This window comes from Homarus americanus, unplaced genomic scaffold (genome assembly GCF_018991925.1).
Source record: "Homarus americanus isolate GMGI-L3 unplaced genomic scaffold, GMGI_Hamer_2.0 scaffold52806, whole genome shotgun sequence".
Classification (NCBI taxonomy): Eukaryota; Metazoa; Arthropoda; class Malacostraca; order Decapoda; family Nephropidae; genus Homarus; species Homarus americanus.
The window spans coordinates 5,388,075-5,405,012 of record NW_024720773.1 but is presented as its reverse complement, the minus strand read 5'-3'; the positions used below and the strand labels follow the sequence as shown (position 1 = coordinate 5,405,012).

Sequence of the window (16,938 nt, the reverse complement as noted above, 5' to 3'; positions counted from 1 at the left end):
AATATGACGTGCCCTGTCACGGGAGGGAAGAAGCCAGTTGACCTAGCCGCATCAGTCGCTCTCCTTCCAGTCACTCCGTATAAACTGTGTTCTATTGTGCCCGCTAATCTCGTAAGAATGGCTTCCACTGGACCCCCACCACCACAGAAAAACCTTGCATTACCTGGACCCAGCCGCCCTAAGCCAAAGAAGATACGACGTGCCCTAAGTTACGAAGTTAAGTACAAGATTTAGAAAAAGGAACGAGACAAGTTGATTTGGCGCACCAGCATGGCGTGAACGAATCTACGATCAGGACGATCAAGAAGGATGCAGCCAAGATAAAAAAACACATGAACATCACAAAGTCTGCAGGTACTTCAACGGTGAAGTACTGCCAGAACAAGGTGCTGCTCAAGACGGAGAATTTACTTGTGAGATACTTGATTCGTCAGGCAAGACGCAACATGGCGGTGGACACGCGGCCCGTTCAAGAGTACGCACATGAACTGTACGTAGCAGTGGCACGTAAGATGGGAGTTGCAGAGCCCAAACCCTTCAATGCTTCCTCTGGGTGGTTGCAAGGGTTTAAGAAGAGGAACAAGATCACCAACATTAACATTGGTGGTGAAGGTGGTAGTGCTGACCGTGTTGCGGCGAGTGATTTTCCTCCATTCTTACGAGAAGTTATGGAGGAAGGACAGTACACCGACGACCAGGTGTTCAACATGGATGAATCCGGTCTGTTTTGGAAAAAGCTACCTTCCAAGACCTTCGTTGTCAAGGCTGCTAGCAAGTGTCTGGCCGGAAGTTGCAGAACGAGCGCATCACCGCCCTGTTTACCACCAATGCCTCCAGTACCTGTAAACTCAAGTTATCGGTGATCCACACAGCCTGCAAGCCGCACGCCTACAAGAACATGGACATGACCAAGCTAAATGTCCACTGGCTAACCGCAAGTAAGGCGTGGATGCTCACTGCTCTGTCCCTCTCCTGGTTTGACGACTGTTTCGTTCCCAACGTCAAAAAATTCTGCGAGCAACAGAATGTTCCATTCAACATTTTGTTGCTCCTTGACAACGCACCAGGACACTCGCCCCTACTGTTGGATTGTCACCCCAACATAAAAGTGGTCTTCCTTCCTCCTAACACTACGTCGTAAATCCAGCCCATGGACCAGGAGTTGATATGCAACGTTAAGGCTGCATTCTCTACAAAGAAGTTTAAGCTCCTGAACGACTGTACCAATACCAAGGATGAGTTGCGTAACCCGGGTGACACCGATAGCGATAGCCAGAGCGACGACGAGGAACAAGAGTTGGTGGATCAAGAAGTTCGCGTCAAACAGTTTTGGAAGAAATTTAATGTAAAGAAAGCTGTTGATTTCTTGGTGGAGGCATGGGAGCAGCTGTCTGTGGCAACGATTCGTCACTCATGGTGGCAGGTGTTGCAAGGTATCCCAGGTGGGAGGCAGAGTCAACCTGTGACTGGTGAGGTTCAGTCTGTTGCAGTGGCAGTGGACCTTGCAAGAGAAGCTGCGCAGAGTGTTACAGCTGCAGGTTTCTCCGAGACCACCAACGACGACATTATGGAGGTGATAAGGGATCCTGAGGTGACTGCCGACGAGATGGTAGAAGACGATGACGTCAGTGAAGATGCAGGTGGTGCGTCATCCCGAGAAGAACACAAGTTAACGCATGGTAATGTTAAGGATGCGATCAAGTTTGCAGAGAAACTCAAGCTCATCCTTTTCAACGACCCTGACAATCACCGCTATGAAGTCTTCAATAACCAGCTGTTGCAGACTATGGAGCTGTACATCCAGATGTATCACGACAACATCAACACTAGCCGTCAGCGTAACATCACGGACTTCTTCGTCCGCAACCCACCACAGCCAGCCTAAGTCAGTGACAGTGATGCTATGGACTTTGAGGAATTTGTCAGGGAGGCCCTGACAACTATGGTGGATAGTGATGGTGATTCACCTGAGGGCCAGTAATCTGCCCTCTGCCTCGGAACCAGCCCCCATCAACGTATGCCGACCCATCTCTTCTACTAACGTAAGTGTTAAACCTAACCTAACCTTGATTTTTTCTAACGTAAGTGTTAAACCTTGATTTTTTCTAACCTAACCTTAAGTAAGTGTTAAACCTTGATTTTTTTCTAAACTAACCTAACGTAAGTGCTAAACCTTGATTTTTCTTTTACCTGGTACAGTATATTATTCTCTTATTGATATTTCTCTTCTATATTATGTATGTGTGTGCGTACCATAATAAAGTTAAGATACTATTTTTACTATAACGTACGTATTGTGTCAGAAAAAGTGGAGTTTCGGGGTCGGCCCAGTCTCTATTTCAATTAATCCCATGTGTTCTGTTATTTCATTTACGCGTTTCTCGTTTTACGCAGTACTCCACGGGTTCAATTGACCGCGTAAATGGAGACCAAACTGTATTTTAATATCCATTTGGGACGATATTCTTAACTATTTTGTAATAAGCACAATTTAATTATAATGCCTGTCTGAACTTTTTGAGCTTTAGTTCAAGTCAGCAAGATATGTACTTTCTTGTATCACCTTCACTGAACCAAGGATTCTAAGAAATTCAGTTAGTTATAAAATCTATTTACGGTTAAGTTATCGTACAGGCAAACTAGTTATAATACTTCGTTTTCCCCATAAGCATTATTTACATCCAAAGACACGGGGCCAAGCAGAACTTACAGGAAAATCAAGATAACTTTAGTCTTTACTAAATTTGACTCTTTCTAAGGGCAAGTGACCGTCGTGTTCTCGTCCGCCCAGGAGAGTGCAAACAGGAATTGGAATGAAAATGCGTTCAAAGACTGGGGTTTTTTTACGCATTTCTGTAAGATTTTTCTGCCCTTCTGAAATATAATTCAAAGCCGTGGTAGTGTAGTGGATACTCTCCCCTACAACTTTCAAGCCTAGCCGCATTCCATAGCGACGGAGTTCAGCCAACCGGCGAGTTTCTCATGGGGGAAGGGGTCGCCACCTGCAACGCTTACATCCAGTCTTACTTCCGGTGGCCGAGTATATACAGTAAGCTCTCAGTCTCGCCATTGAAGGATTGAAGTTGAAAATAATCAAATTGGACATGCCTTCCAATATCACAACACTACTATGCAATTTCTTAGACAACAGAAAGGCCAAATTAATCATCAACAACCATCTAGGACAAACTTTCAACCTTCATAGTGGAGTTCCCCAAGGCAGTAATATATCGCCGACATTATACACTGTATACAAAGCAGACATGCAGCAACCACGGCAATCAGAATATATAGCATACGCAGATGATGTCACACAGATAGTCAGGTACCCAGGAAAATCCAAACAAATGATGGCCATCAGAACAAGCAGAGAAATAGAGATAATAAATAACTATGAATGTAAATGGAAGATAAAAACCAATATCCAAAAACTCAAAATAATTCACATCGCAAAAACAAACCCATACCCTATTATTATCAATAACCAACAAATACCATATGCTGCCAACGAAAAAATATTAGGACTCAAGATAACCAGAAACGGAATATTCCCCCACATCAATGAAAGAATAGCAATTGCAAAATCACAACTTACAAAGCTCAGAAGATTCCGCCAATTAAACACCAACACGCAATTGCACCTATACAAAGCACTGATCAGACCACACTTAGAATACCCTCCGATACCTCTGAACACAATCGCAAGAACAAACTTAAATTTCAAGCAGTGCAAAATATAGCCCTCAGAAGAGCCACCATACACACAAACAGCACAAGACATACACACAGAACACGGCATACACCCACTCAACACCAGAATACACACCCAAGCAAATGCAATATGGGAAAAAATCCAGCAAGAACAGGATCCCATACTAAACCAACTAATTGAGGAAAACAACAACACATCGCACAGATGGTGGCCTAGGAGCAGGAAAAATTATAACGAAGAACCAGAGCCTCTATATACACAATAAAAAAGAACCAAAAGATGGGAACAACTCTCCAGTCACACAAGGACCTGGAGGGCCCCCACAAACAAACAAGGACCTAAAAAGTTCACAAACACCCACAATAAAAAACTAGAAACGAAAAAGATGGGGATCATCCCCCCAGTGCCACAAGGACCTGAAGGAACACCCCCCCCCCTTACATAATATGCCCCAAGGAAACATCAAATAGAACAACTTAGCTTAGCTTGGCTGAGACCGGCCTTCCCTAACCGCGTGAGTCCTCTAATGCAGCACTGTTGACGGAAGACAAAAACCCCGTCTCCGCAAGGTGGATAGCCCACCTGCTGTTAACCTCCTCCTCTATTTCCCACTTCTGAACTTTACCTTGTACTGTCCCCTTCTTGCACCCTCAGAGCTAATGCTCTCTTCTCTCCGTATCACCGACCGACCTGAAGTCCATTCTACCCTACGTTCCAGAACCGGCAAGACCTCCAAACAAGCTCCTCACCAACCAACAACTCTCTAGCACTGCACTGTACATACAATATATATACAGACAACGCATTGTGAGTTTCCAATCTATCTCAGTCCTGAGTGTGAGATATCTACATGTACGTACGTATGTGAACCCATACAAAGAGAATTTGACAACTGGCCACATACAGCACGCTACAGTAGTACCTCAGAGAGAGAGACTCACCTGGACAAGGTCTGGTACGCATGGACATCAAAGTGGAAATGACAGATTCTTGTGTCTCCATAAACACATTTTCTGTTGCAGTTTCTGCCTAAAAAGAGGAAAAAAAAAGGATAGTTACATAAATACGTAGTAAGTAATAACTTATAACTTATAGTCATCCTACACACTTGATAACCATTAAATAACTTGTGTCTTGTATGATGAAAGACTTTTTTAACAGTTCTGGGATTAAATTGCTCATGTGCCAAGTTTTCACAATTAAACATTTTATTATTATTATTATTATTATTATTATTATTATTATTATTATTATTATTATTATTATTATTATTATTATTATTATTATTATTATATTTTGACATGAAAAAAAAACTGATTCAAGTCTTAAACAAAAATATCGTATTTCCCCACAATTACATGGCTTATGATTTGACATTAACGAGTGTGGTGATTGTGGTTAAAACAATGTCAGAATTACATCAATAATTGACCCTATCTTGATTCTTTCCCTGATTCAGAGTTAACAGGGGAGAAAATATTAGTTTACGATACTTTGAGTCTTGTACAGTTACTCTTTTTTTTTACAATTTTGCAATTTACATATATACATAGATAATTATAATTTTTCTTGCTACTAAACCACATACAGTATATATAATCTGACATTAGCATGATCATTGTATTCTTATCCTTATTATTACTACAGTTAATATTAAACATTAAAAAATGTAGAAATAATTTGCTATTAACATTGCAGACTGTACAGTACTTAGGATGTTTTTAAACCATTTAATTATCTCTTTGTTATGGAAGCTGAAGTAAAATATACATAATGGATATTCTACCTCACCACCCGCCTTCTTACTGACAATATCTGGCATCTGCCTCAAGGCCATACCGGCAAAAGTACTGGAATATGAACAATTATTTATTCAGTTATTTCTTTTTATTATATAACTTTTAATGCTGTAATTCTGACTTAATTCACAACGTCAAGCAGCTCTTACCAACTAATCACAACGTCAAGCAGCTCTTACCAACTAATCACAACGTCAAGCAGCTCTTACCAACTAATCACAACGTCAAGCAGCTCTTACCAACTAATCACAACGTCAAGCAGCTCTTACCAACTAATCACAACGTCAAGCAGCTCTTACCAACTAATCACAACGTCAAGCAGCTCTTACCAACTAATCACAACGTCAAGCAGCTCTTACCAACTAATCACAACGTCAAGCAGCTCTTACCAACTAATCACAACGTCAAGCAGCTCTTACCAACTAATCACAACGTCAAGCAGCTCTTACCAACTAATCACAACGTCAAGCAACCCTCACTAACCTATCATAACACGACCTCACTAGTAGATGCCAGACGTTATCAAGTATCGAGGGGATTTAGGCGTCAACAAAATAATGATCTTTCAACTGTCCTTCGGAAAATTGTATTTCAAGGATTAAGTGAGATTAGATCTGAGTTAACAGTGAACTATTTACGCTATTATTTACTTTATGTGCCAGATTCTCTTATCTTTTTACGTATATATCTAGGAAGACGTGATGCTATAGCTTACGATATGTCCAAGTGTGTGTGTGTGTGTGTGTGTTCGCACACAGGGTGGTGAAATGCGTCTAGTGTGGCAGCATTATGTTAGTGTTAAGGTGCAGGCATTGCTTGCTCCCTCTCACTATCAGCTACCACCGCTGGCTAGCCCTCATGGCGAACAGGGCAGTAGCTTGCATAAGTCTTCCCCTGCCAGTACACAGCCTCTTCATCATCAAGACTCCTCCTGTGCCTCCTCGTGGCAACACACAGTAACTGAGTGCCTCGTGGGCCCAGGCTAGACCACCAGGGGATCTTGGAGTAGCAGTGGGCCCCAGAGGGACGGCGCAAAGGCCCACTGACATGTGGACACGTTCTGGCGCCTACCAACCATTGCCCCACTGCTTTGTGGATTAACCTTGGTAGGTATAAGGCTACGGAAGTAAACTCGGAACGAAAAATCTGCTGTGGAACCCTGCATCAGGCAGACATGCTTACAGAGCTCCAACAAGACCCCAACGGCGGTGTAAGTGGAAGAGGTGACCACCATGGGAACCCAAAAACTACACTGGCGGACGAAAGCAATGCATGATCGACAGGCTACTAAGGTGAAACCCAACAAACTGGGCTATCGGCAGTCCATTGCAACTCTCCCTTTCCCCAGCCGTTGCAACACTTGCACCATTGGATCAGGAAAAGGGACAGCCAAAATGTGTGGTTGCAGCCTGCGCTCCTGCCTCACCACATAAATCAACTCATGCGCCTTCATCCAGCTCATCATTATCAAAACCGATATACCCCCAAAAGTCCTATGGCGATGGACGAATGGCGACAGGGACAGGCAGTGATGACTGCCGGCTGTCTCTAGTCACAACTCTGCACATGGGCGGCACAGATAAGATGGTCGTTTATGCACTGGGATCTAGGCAGCAATGCAATCCGGTCTTGTCTGCGCGACTGAGCAGCCCTTTCGAAGAGCCACTCTGCTCACCCCACATGGGAAGGGGGCTAGAAAAGGTGCCCTAAACATAGCCTGCCTAAAAAAAAAACCTGACTGGGCAACCTCACCCAGTAAAGTCATCCTTATGCGGTCAAAAACACAACCAAAATCACAGATCCAAACAAAAACAAACTATACAACCTCTTATGGCCACTGCATGGAATGTCAGGACCCTTCTGGATACTGGCACATATGAGTGTCCTGAAAGAAGAACTGCCCTTGTGGCAAAAGAACTGGCTAGGTATAACATCGACATAGCAGCTATCAGTGAGTCCCGGCTCTCAGACAAGGGTCAACTCACAGAACGGGGGTCTGGCTATACCTTCTTCTGGAAGAGTAAGCCTGCTGTGGAGAGAAACCTCATTTATGGAGTTGGCTTTGCCATCCGCTAACGCATCCTACACAGGCTAACTGAAATGCCTGTTGGGATCAACGAACGCCTCTTTACGCTCTGAGTCCCACTAAATCACTCACGTCATGCCTTTTTCATCAGTGCATACGCCCAACACTGGATGCAGAGGATGACATCAAGGAGGCCTTTTACGCCGACCTCGACAGTGCTAACCTCTATCCCCAGAGAAAATAAGGTTGTGCGCCTTGGTGACTTCAGTGCCAGAGTTGCTGACATTTGGCAGGGAACCATAGGGAGAAATGGACTAGGGAAGTGTAAACCCAACAGCTTACTCCTCAGCAAGTGCGCTGCACACAACCTCACTATCCCCAATGCCTTGTTTAGGCAGGCCGACAAGTTCAAGGGTTCATGGCAACACCCATGATCTAAACACTGGCATCTCATTGGCTACATCATTCTCAGAGAAAGAGATCGCCGATATGTCCTCATCACCCATGCCATGCATGGCTCAAACCACTGTGACACTGATCATCGGCTCATCAGAGCCAAGCTCTCACTTCACGTCGCCCCCAAACGGCAAAGGCAGAAAGCCTCCAGAAGAGGTTTTAACACTAAGCGTCTGGAGGATCCAGAGAGCAGCTCGAACATGGGCTGATAAACAATCCAACAACAAACAACCCAAATCCCAGTGCCGAATGGGATATTCTCGACACTGTCATGACAAAAACCTGCAGAGACCCTCGGCCAGATAGAAGGAATACACCAGGACTGGTTTGATGAAAATGACCCAGCAATCAATGTGCTCGTTGATGATAAACATGCTGCTCTAACTGACTGGCAGAACAACCCAAAGTCTCGGACCAAAGCTGATACCTTCCGCAAGAAGAAAGCGGCAGCCCAGCGGGAACTTCGCAATCTAAAGAATGACTGGTTTAAAAATAAAGCATGTGAAACACCAAAATTTGCAGATCAGCACAAGATGTGCGAATTCTTAAATTCGCAGCCCCCCTTCGCTCAGCCGACGGTAACTCCATAATTAAAGACGATGAAGGCCTCCTTCAGCGCTGGAAAGAGCACTACCATTCACTGCTCAATCGAAACACCGATGTGGATGTCCTGACTACCCAGCAGGTGCCTCAGCATCCAGAGCTGACCCACCTCAGCTACCCTCCATCCCTGGATGAGGTAGCTACTGCCATCAAACAGGCAAAAAATAACAAAGCCTCAGGGCCCAATGGAAACCCAGCTGAGGTGTATAAAGCAGGAGGACCTCTGCTTACCAGCCGTCTCCACTCTCTCCTGGAGAATATATGGGAAAAGAAGGAAATCCCCCAAGCTCTTAAAGAACAAGGGAAACCGATCAGACTGTAGCAACAACTGCAGGATCTCGCTGCTGTCCGTAGCTGGCAAGATTATCGCCTGTGTCCCCCTAAACAGACTTCTTCCTGAAGCAGAAAACTTCCTCCCAGTATCTCAGTGTGGCTTTAGGCCATCATGTGGCACCAATGACATGATCTTTGCTGCCCGTCAGATACAGGAAAAGTGCAGAGAACAATGTTGTGACCTGTACATGGCTTTCATCGACCTAACCAAGGCCTTCGACTCAGTCAACAGCGAAGCCCTCTGGTGGACCCTCAGCTGTTTTGGCTGCCCACCCAAATTCACTGCCATTGTGAGGCAACTCCACGGTGGCATGAACGGCAGTGTCCTGCACAATGGCACCCAATCTGAGTTCTTCCCCATCCAAATGGGGGTTAAACAAGGGTTTCATACTGGCACCAACTCTCTTTTCCATTTTCTTGGCTGCCTTCCTTACTTGTGCCAGCGCAAATTTAGCCGGCGGGGTGGACATCCGGTACCTGATGAAGGGTCTTTTCAACATAAGACGACTCCAGGCAAGAACAAAGGTGTCGGCAGCTTCCATTACTGAAGTTCAGTATGCAGATGACCTCACCCTTGTCACTCACACTGAACGCGACCTATAGGAGATCCTGAACACCTACACAGATGCGTATGCACACTTCGGCCTTGAGGTGAATGTAATTAAGACTCAGATTCTCTTTCAGCCTGCCCCTGGTTCAGCCACACCTCCACCATCTATCCAGCTTAACGGTACTACCCTCACTAATGTTACCCACTTTCGGTATCTCGGCTCCCACCTGTCCACCACTGAGGACATCGATGAAGAGATTCAGCATCGGATCAGATGTGCATATCAAGCCTTTGGCAGACTCCAAAACCGTGTCTTCAGCTGTAGGGAGCTGAAATTGTCTACAAAGTTACACGTATATCGAGCAGTGGTCCTCCACACCCTGCTATATAGCAAAGAGACATGGGTCTCATATAGGAGGCACTTCAAGGCACTTGAAAACTTTCACCAACATAATCTACGTTCCATCCTCCGAGTTCGCTGGGAAGACAAGAGAACAAATGCCAGTATTCTTGACGACACCAACTGTAGAAGCATCGAGGCTACCATTATCCATGAACAACTACGCTGAACTGGCCCTGTTACCCGCATGAACGACAGTAGACTGCCAAAGCAACTACTACACAGTCACCTAACGAATAGTAAACGTAATGCTGGGCGGGCAAATGAAGAGATATAGGGATAGTCTAAAGACAAACCTGAAAAGGTGCCAAATCGACCCCCTCACCTGGGAAACGATTACTCCACACCGTAACGCTTGGAGGAGCACCATTCGAGAAGGTGTCAATACTTTCGAGTTAGCCCGACTGCACAACGAGGCAGACAAGCGCCAACACCAAAAAGACGCTGCCGCCGCCCCTATCGCACTAGATGTAGCCCCCCACATATGCAACTGCTGTGATCGACCCTGCCACTTCCGTATCGGCCTCTTTAGTCACTTCAGAGCTCACCACCATAGGTGACATCCTTAATAACTCATATCATTATATCATAGCTGGACGATCGTCATACTCGATTCCGAGTGACAGCAAAGTAGTAGTAGCAGTAGTTGTGTGTGAGTGTGTGTGTGTGTTTTGTCTCCCACTGTACCAAGGAAAACCTCCATACATCAATATTTAAATCTGTCACGAGAAGGCAAGGATGACCACTCATATTTCCCTTCTGCTCTGAGATTCAGGGTGCACAGGGCGAAAGTGGGATATAGAGTACACAAGTCCCTGGCGCGCGCGCGCGCGCGCGTGTGTGTGTGTGTTTATTCCAAGCCTGCCCTCCTCTCTCTCTACCAAAGGGAAATTTCCTTCACCCCAGGCGCTGTGGTCACCGTTACCTCATGGTAGGCGGGGTTAAGAGATCTGTTGGTCCCATCTCACGCGCCCCACGTGTTCACACTACCTTAGGAAACCTGCCAGGTATTCTTAGTGTGTTAAATGTATCTTAATCTGCGTTCCTCTCGCTACCTCCAACACTTGAGGAATTTGACTACTGAACTCGTGTATTTAAAAACCATTCTTTGTGTAAAGTTAAAGTAGCTGGAATAATAATAAAATATGTACGAAGTAAAATATGAAGTTATTATATAAAACGAAATTTAAGAAAAAAAAGATGAAGACGACAAGTTAAAGAAAGACTAAAACAAAAACAAAATAACAGATTTAAGAATGCAGACTTAGTGAGTAATGAATAAATAAAATAAATTGAAAGATGCAGGTAATGATTTAAGGGAGACAAATTAGTAAACAGTAAACTTAATAGTGTTTAATAGAGTAAATTAAACATGTCAGTAATGTATGTCAGTTCTCCTTCATTATGTCAGCTGTCAGTAACCTCAATTATGTCAGCTGTCAATAACCTATCATGTCATCTCTCCTTCATTATGTCAGCTGTCAGTAGACTCAATCATGTCAGCTCTCAATATCACCATCATGTCAGCTTTCAATACCCCCATCATGTCAGCTGTCAGTGACCTCAATCATGTCAGCACTCAATACCCCCATCATGTCAGCTGTCAGTAACCACAATCATGTCGCTGTCAGTGACCTCAATCATGTCAGCACTCAAGACCCCCCATCATGTCAACTATCAGTAACCTATCACATCTCCTTCATTATGTCAGCTGTCAGTAATCGATGTCAACTCTCCTTCACATACGTCAGCACCTACCTGGCGTCAGTGGTTCGTGGGCGGTGATGACGGAGGTAAGAGTCGCGATTGCAGCGGCGAGCACAAGAGCAATCATGGTGACGGCGGCCACAGCGCTGAACTGACACGATATAGCCATGCTGACCTCTTATATACCGCACGGGGGACGCCTCCTCCCTCCAGCTGAGAGACGGGGAAAACACAAATGATTCAAAAACAGTTTACTTTGAGTGAGTGAGTGTGTGTGTGTGTGTGTGTGTGTGTGTGTGTGTGTGTGTGTGTGTGTGTGTGTGTGTGTATATTTAAGAGTGTTTGTCAAGTGTACAGGACAGGTTATGTATGTGTGTATGCATTTGTGTATTTAAGTGTGTGTGTGTGTGTGTGTGTGTGTTCATATAAACTGATATAAAATAAAAACCCACTACTGTAACAACATTTAGAATCATCAATACTTATTTAAATATTCTTAAAAAGTAAATAAGTCATCGAAATAAAAATATTATATTAATATTATTATTATAATTATTAATATTATTTTAGTGTTATTATTATTTTATTATTATTATTATTATTATTATTATTATTATTATTATTATTATTATTATTACTATTATTATTATTATTATTATCATTATTATTATTGTTATTATTATTGTTATTATCATTATTATTATTGTTATTATTATTGTTATTATTATTATTATTATTATTATTATTATTATTATTACTATTATTATTATTATTATTACTATTATTATTATTATTATTATTATTATTATTATTATTATTATTACTACTACTACTACTACTACTACTACTACTACTACTACTATCCATTAGTGGTTATATAATAGAGTGACAAACTAGAAAACTTTGGTGTTGAGAGAGGGGGGAGGGTGGTGGTGTAGAAGTATATAAAGTGTGGGCATCTTGTGAAGTCGACAACAATGGTTTGTGTTTTGTACTCAGTCGCGAGGGATTCCCTGGGCAAACTCCTCCCACCGCCTCCGCCCCTCGTCTGTCTCTCTCTCTCTCTCTCTCTCTGCTTGCGTGTATTTGTGCACGTATGTCTTCTTCTCTGTTTGCCTCTCTCTCTCTCTCTCTGCTTGCTCATCTATTTATGCCTGTCTATACATAGGTCACAACTCGTCTGTCTGTCCACTGTGTTCATGAGTTTCAAATAGAGACGCGTTTGGCGGCACACACACACACACACAGTAGATCAAATGAAGATCCATCCCAACCTAACCTAACCTAACCTAACCTAACCTAACCTAACCTAACCCCCCAGAAGGCATTAGGATGTTTAATCGTCAGGTGAAATAACCTGGGGACGGAGGGGAAACGAGGGGGGGGAGGGAAGAGGGGGAAGGGGAGAAGGGAGGGAGGAGGGCGGAAAGGGAGAAGAGGATAAAGGAGGAGGAAGGGAAGGGTGAAGGGAGGGGAGCAACTCTTCAGGTGATCCTACACAGTGAGCCGCCAGTACCACGCCCTCTACTGAAATGAAATATGACTTGGCCTTTACCAGGGAGGAGACTGATACGTAGTTCAAAGGCAGGTGAAGAAGGCGAAGCAGGTGAAGAAGACGAAGCAGGTGAAGAAGGCGAAGGGGTGAAGAAGACGAAGCAGGTGAAGAAGGCGAAGCAGGTGAAGAAGCGAAGCGGTGAAGAAGGCGAAGCAGGTGAAGAAGGCGAAGCAGGTGAAGAAGACGAAGCGGGTGAAGAAGGCGAAGCAGGTGAAGAAGACGAAGCAGGTGAAGAAGACGAAGCGGGTGAAGAAGACGAAGCGGGTGAAGAAGGCGAAGCAGGTGAAGAAGACGAAGCAGGTGAAGAAGGCGAAGCAGGTGAAGAAGGCGAAGCAGGTGAAGAAGGCGAAGCGGGTGAAGAAGACGAAGCAGGTGAAGAAGGCGAAGCAGGTGAAGAAGGCGAAGCAGGTGAAGAAGGCGAAGCAGGTGAAGAAGGCGAAGCAGGTGAAGAAGAAGGCGAAGCAGGTGAAGAAGGCGAAGCGGGTGAAGAAGACGAAAGGTGAAGAAGACGAAGCAGGTGAAGAAGGCGAAGCAGGTGAAGAAGGCGAAGCAGGTGAAGAAGGCGAAGGTGAAGAAGACGAAGCAGGTGAAGAAGACGAAGCAGGTGAAGAAGGCGAAGCGGGTGAAGAAGACGAAGCAGGTGAAGAAGGCGAAGCAGGTGAAGAAGGCGAAGCAGGTGAAGAAGACGAAGCAGGTGAAGAAGGCGAAGCAGGTGAAGAAGGCGAAGCGGGTGAAGAAGGCGAAGCGAAGCAGGTGAAGAAGGCGAAGCAGGTGAAGAAGGCGAAGCAGGTGAAGAAGGCGAAGCAGGTGAAGAAGACGAAGCAGGTGAAGAAGAAGGCGAAGTAGGTGAAGGCGAAGGGTGAAGAAGGCGAAGCAGGTGTGAAGAAGGCGAAGGGTGAAGAAGGCGAAGCAGGTGAAGAAGGCGAAGCAGGTGAAGAAGGCGAAGCAGGTGAAGAAGGCGAAGCAGGTGAAGAAGACGAAGCATGTGAAGGTGAAGTGGGTGAAGAAGATGAAGCAGGTGAAGAAGGCGAAGCAGGTGAAGAAGGCGAAGCAGGTGAAGGTGAAGCAGGTGAAGAAGATGAAGCAGGTGAAGAAGACGAAGCATGTGAAGGTGAAGCAGGCGAAGAAGGCGAAGCAGGTGACGAAGGCGAAGTGGGTGAAGAACTTGCCCGGTTAGGGGTTAAAGGGAGACTTCTTCAATGGATCGCCTCTTACCTCACCGGACGTGAAGCCCGGGTTCGCGTTGAAGGCTCTATATCTCCTGTTCAAGAAATGAACCTCGGCACCCCTCAAGGTGGAGTCCTGAGTCCCACCTTGTTTAACACTCTCATGCACTCCATTGCATCTCTCCCGTGGCCGACAGAAGTTGTCCACTCAGGATATGCCGACGATGTCCTCCAAGCCCCTGACTACCTCAGCATGCAGGAAGCCCTTGATCTGGTCTCCAGAGAGTGTGATTCACTTGGTTTCCTTCTTTCAACTGCGAAAACAAAAGCCATGTGGCACGGTCGTGTTGTACCTCCACCCCTTCTCTTATCAGGAACGGCCTTGGACTGGGTTAATGAGACAAAATACCTGGGTGTGTATGTAACTCGCACACGTTGTCAGATCCCTGAAGTCCGCTATCTTCGAGACATATGCTTTCGGCGTCTCGCTCCCCTCTCTACCATGTGCAGGGGTTCCCTTGTTGCCACCATCCCTGTACATCTCACCATGTACAAGTCCTTTGTCCGTTTCTGTGTCGACTACGCCGCCCCTGCCCTCGTCAACATTAGTCGGACTGCTATCAACCGTCTCGAAGTTATCCAGAGGAAAGCTGCTCGTATCATCCTTGAGGCTCCTCAGTGGACACGCTCTACTTCTCTATATACCGAACTTGGTCTTTCCCCCTTACAGAATCGTGTCCAGGAGTTTTACTTAAAAACTACCGTTTTCATTCTACGGGATCCTCGGGGCAACTATGTCTATGCCAACTTGACTCCTGCTGTCCGAGGCCGACCTCCATCTAGAAGACAGTGGCGAGGGTCACTCATCCGAGCCCTTCAGGAACATGACCTCTTGCCTGATATTGTTGTCACCCCTGCTGTTGGTTCGTCTCCTTCTCCCTGGCTGGATTTTCAACCCGAAGTGATTGCCCTCGGTAGGCTACCTAGTGACAGCACTAGGATCCCGCTTCCTCTAGCAAGGAATAAACTATTGAAATTGAAAATTGAATTGATAGATGGCAAGAATATCTTCTAATACAGTGGGTGGTCTCACCCAGGATAATGTAGAGTCCTCCCTTTCTACCGTTTTCTTCAACTTATGACGTCACATAATTAGCTCCTGCGCACGGGTTGACTTGGTTTAATTAGACTTTGCCCAAACCTACACTGTGCCCTTCACGGCTACGCCCACACTATACCCTCCACCAGCTTTCTTATCAGGAACGCCCTTGGACTGGGTTAATGAGACAAAATACCTGGGTGTGTATGTATGCACCTTGCGTTGTCAGATCCCCTGAGTCCGCTATCTTGAGACATATGTTTTGAGCGTCTGGCTCCCTCTCTACCAATGCAGGGTTCCTTGGTGCCAGCATCCTGTACTTCTCTCACCATCATACCCAAGTCTTTTGTCCGTTCACCATGTCGACTCACGCCCCTGCCTCGTCAACATTAGTCGGACTGCTGTCAACCGTCTCGAAGTTATCCAGAGGAAAGCTGCTCGTATCATCCTTAGGGGCTCCTCAGTGAGACACGCTCTACTTCTCCTCGAACTTGGTCTTTCCCCTTACAGGATCGTGTCCGGTTTTCTAAAAACTGCCGTTTCCATTCTACGGGATCCTAAGGGCAACTGCTCATCTACGCACCAACGACTACTGCTGTCCGAGACCGACCTCCATCTAGAAGACAGTGGCGAGGTCACTCATCCGAGCCCTTCAGAAACACGACCTCCTGCCTGATATTGTTGTCACCCTGCTGTTGGTTCGTCTCCTTCTCCCTGGCTGGATTTTCAACCTGAGTAATTGCCCTCAGTGGACCGCTCGAAATCCCAGGTGAACCCTGTTATTCTCCTGCAAATACCACCTCTCAGGATCGCTCACTGGTCCCCAGGTAGGGTCGTCCTCTACACTGATGGTTCTGTTGACCCTACAGGTAGGGCCGGGGCTGGTGTCTACATCTCCCGTCCTCATGCCCTGAGCCTGTCAAACTGTCTCTCAGAGTTTCTGGACAGGGCATCCTCCTCAGGCTGAACTAATAGCCCTCCTTGCTGCCCTTCTCGCTGAGAAGAAGCAGATGGTTTCTGCTGCCTTGTCTGCTGCGATTCAGGTCTGCTCTCGACGGGATCGCATTTGGATCTGGGGAAATAAGGACTACCATCCTCTCGAATCACGAGGGTTAACATCCACACTTCAGGATGAGCCGTCCTGTACATTCTATAGATACCTAGTCATGTCGGTATCTTGGGGAATGAGGCAGCAATGACCTTGCCAAGACTGGCTGCAACAAGGCCACACCTGACTACGTTGTTCCTCGAACACTCTTACAGATTAGGACCCAAATACCGCAAACGAGAACAGCTCAAAGCAGCCATCCTGGACTCCCCGCCCACATGATGCGATGTCCTCCGTAAACTTCCTGACTTCTCCGTCGTCTCCCGGAAAGATGTGAAGGGGCGGCATCATCATTGGGTATGACTTTGCTTAGGAGATTGGTATCACATCCCTGAGCAACGCCTTGTCATTGTGAAGACCCGACAGCCGCACCTTATCCACTACCTCCTAAGATGTCCCCCACACCAGGCCTTCCGTGACGCCT

At 45.7% G+C, this 16,938-nt stretch overlaps 2 protein-coding genes across 2 annotated transcripts in view; both read right to left on the bottom strand.

Annotated features, from left to right (window-relative positions):
* LOC121860927 (L-ascorbate oxidase-like) overlaps nucleotides 1-11,782 on the bottom strand; it is a 32,576-nt gene extending 20,794 nt beyond the window's left edge. Inside the window, exons 1-2 of the mRNA XM_042358306.1 lie at nucleotides 11,638-11,782; nucleotides 4,654-4,741 (exon numbers count right to left, since the gene is read on the bottom strand). Of these exons, the coding sequence (XP_042214240.1) occupies nucleotides 4,654-4,741; nucleotides 11,638-11,755 (206 nt within the window). The 5' untranslated portion in view covers nucleotides 11,756-11,782. The remainder of the gene's footprint in view (nucleotides 1-4,653; nucleotides 4,742-11,637) is intronic.
* Nucleotides 11,783-13,070: 1,288 nt separating this feature from the next.
* On the bottom strand, nucleotides 13,071-16,714 carry LOC121861129 (putative protein TPRXL). Its single transcript, XM_042358693.1, has 3 exons — nucleotides 16,668-16,714; nucleotides 13,674-14,305; nucleotides 13,071-13,636 (listed from the first exon to the last, which is right to left on the bottom strand). Exons 1-3 carry the CDS (start codon nucleotides 16,712-16,714, stop codon nucleotides 13,071-13,073), a joined length of 1,245 nt encoding a protein of 414 aa, XP_042214627.1.
* Nucleotides 16,715-16,938: the final 224 nt, after the last annotated feature.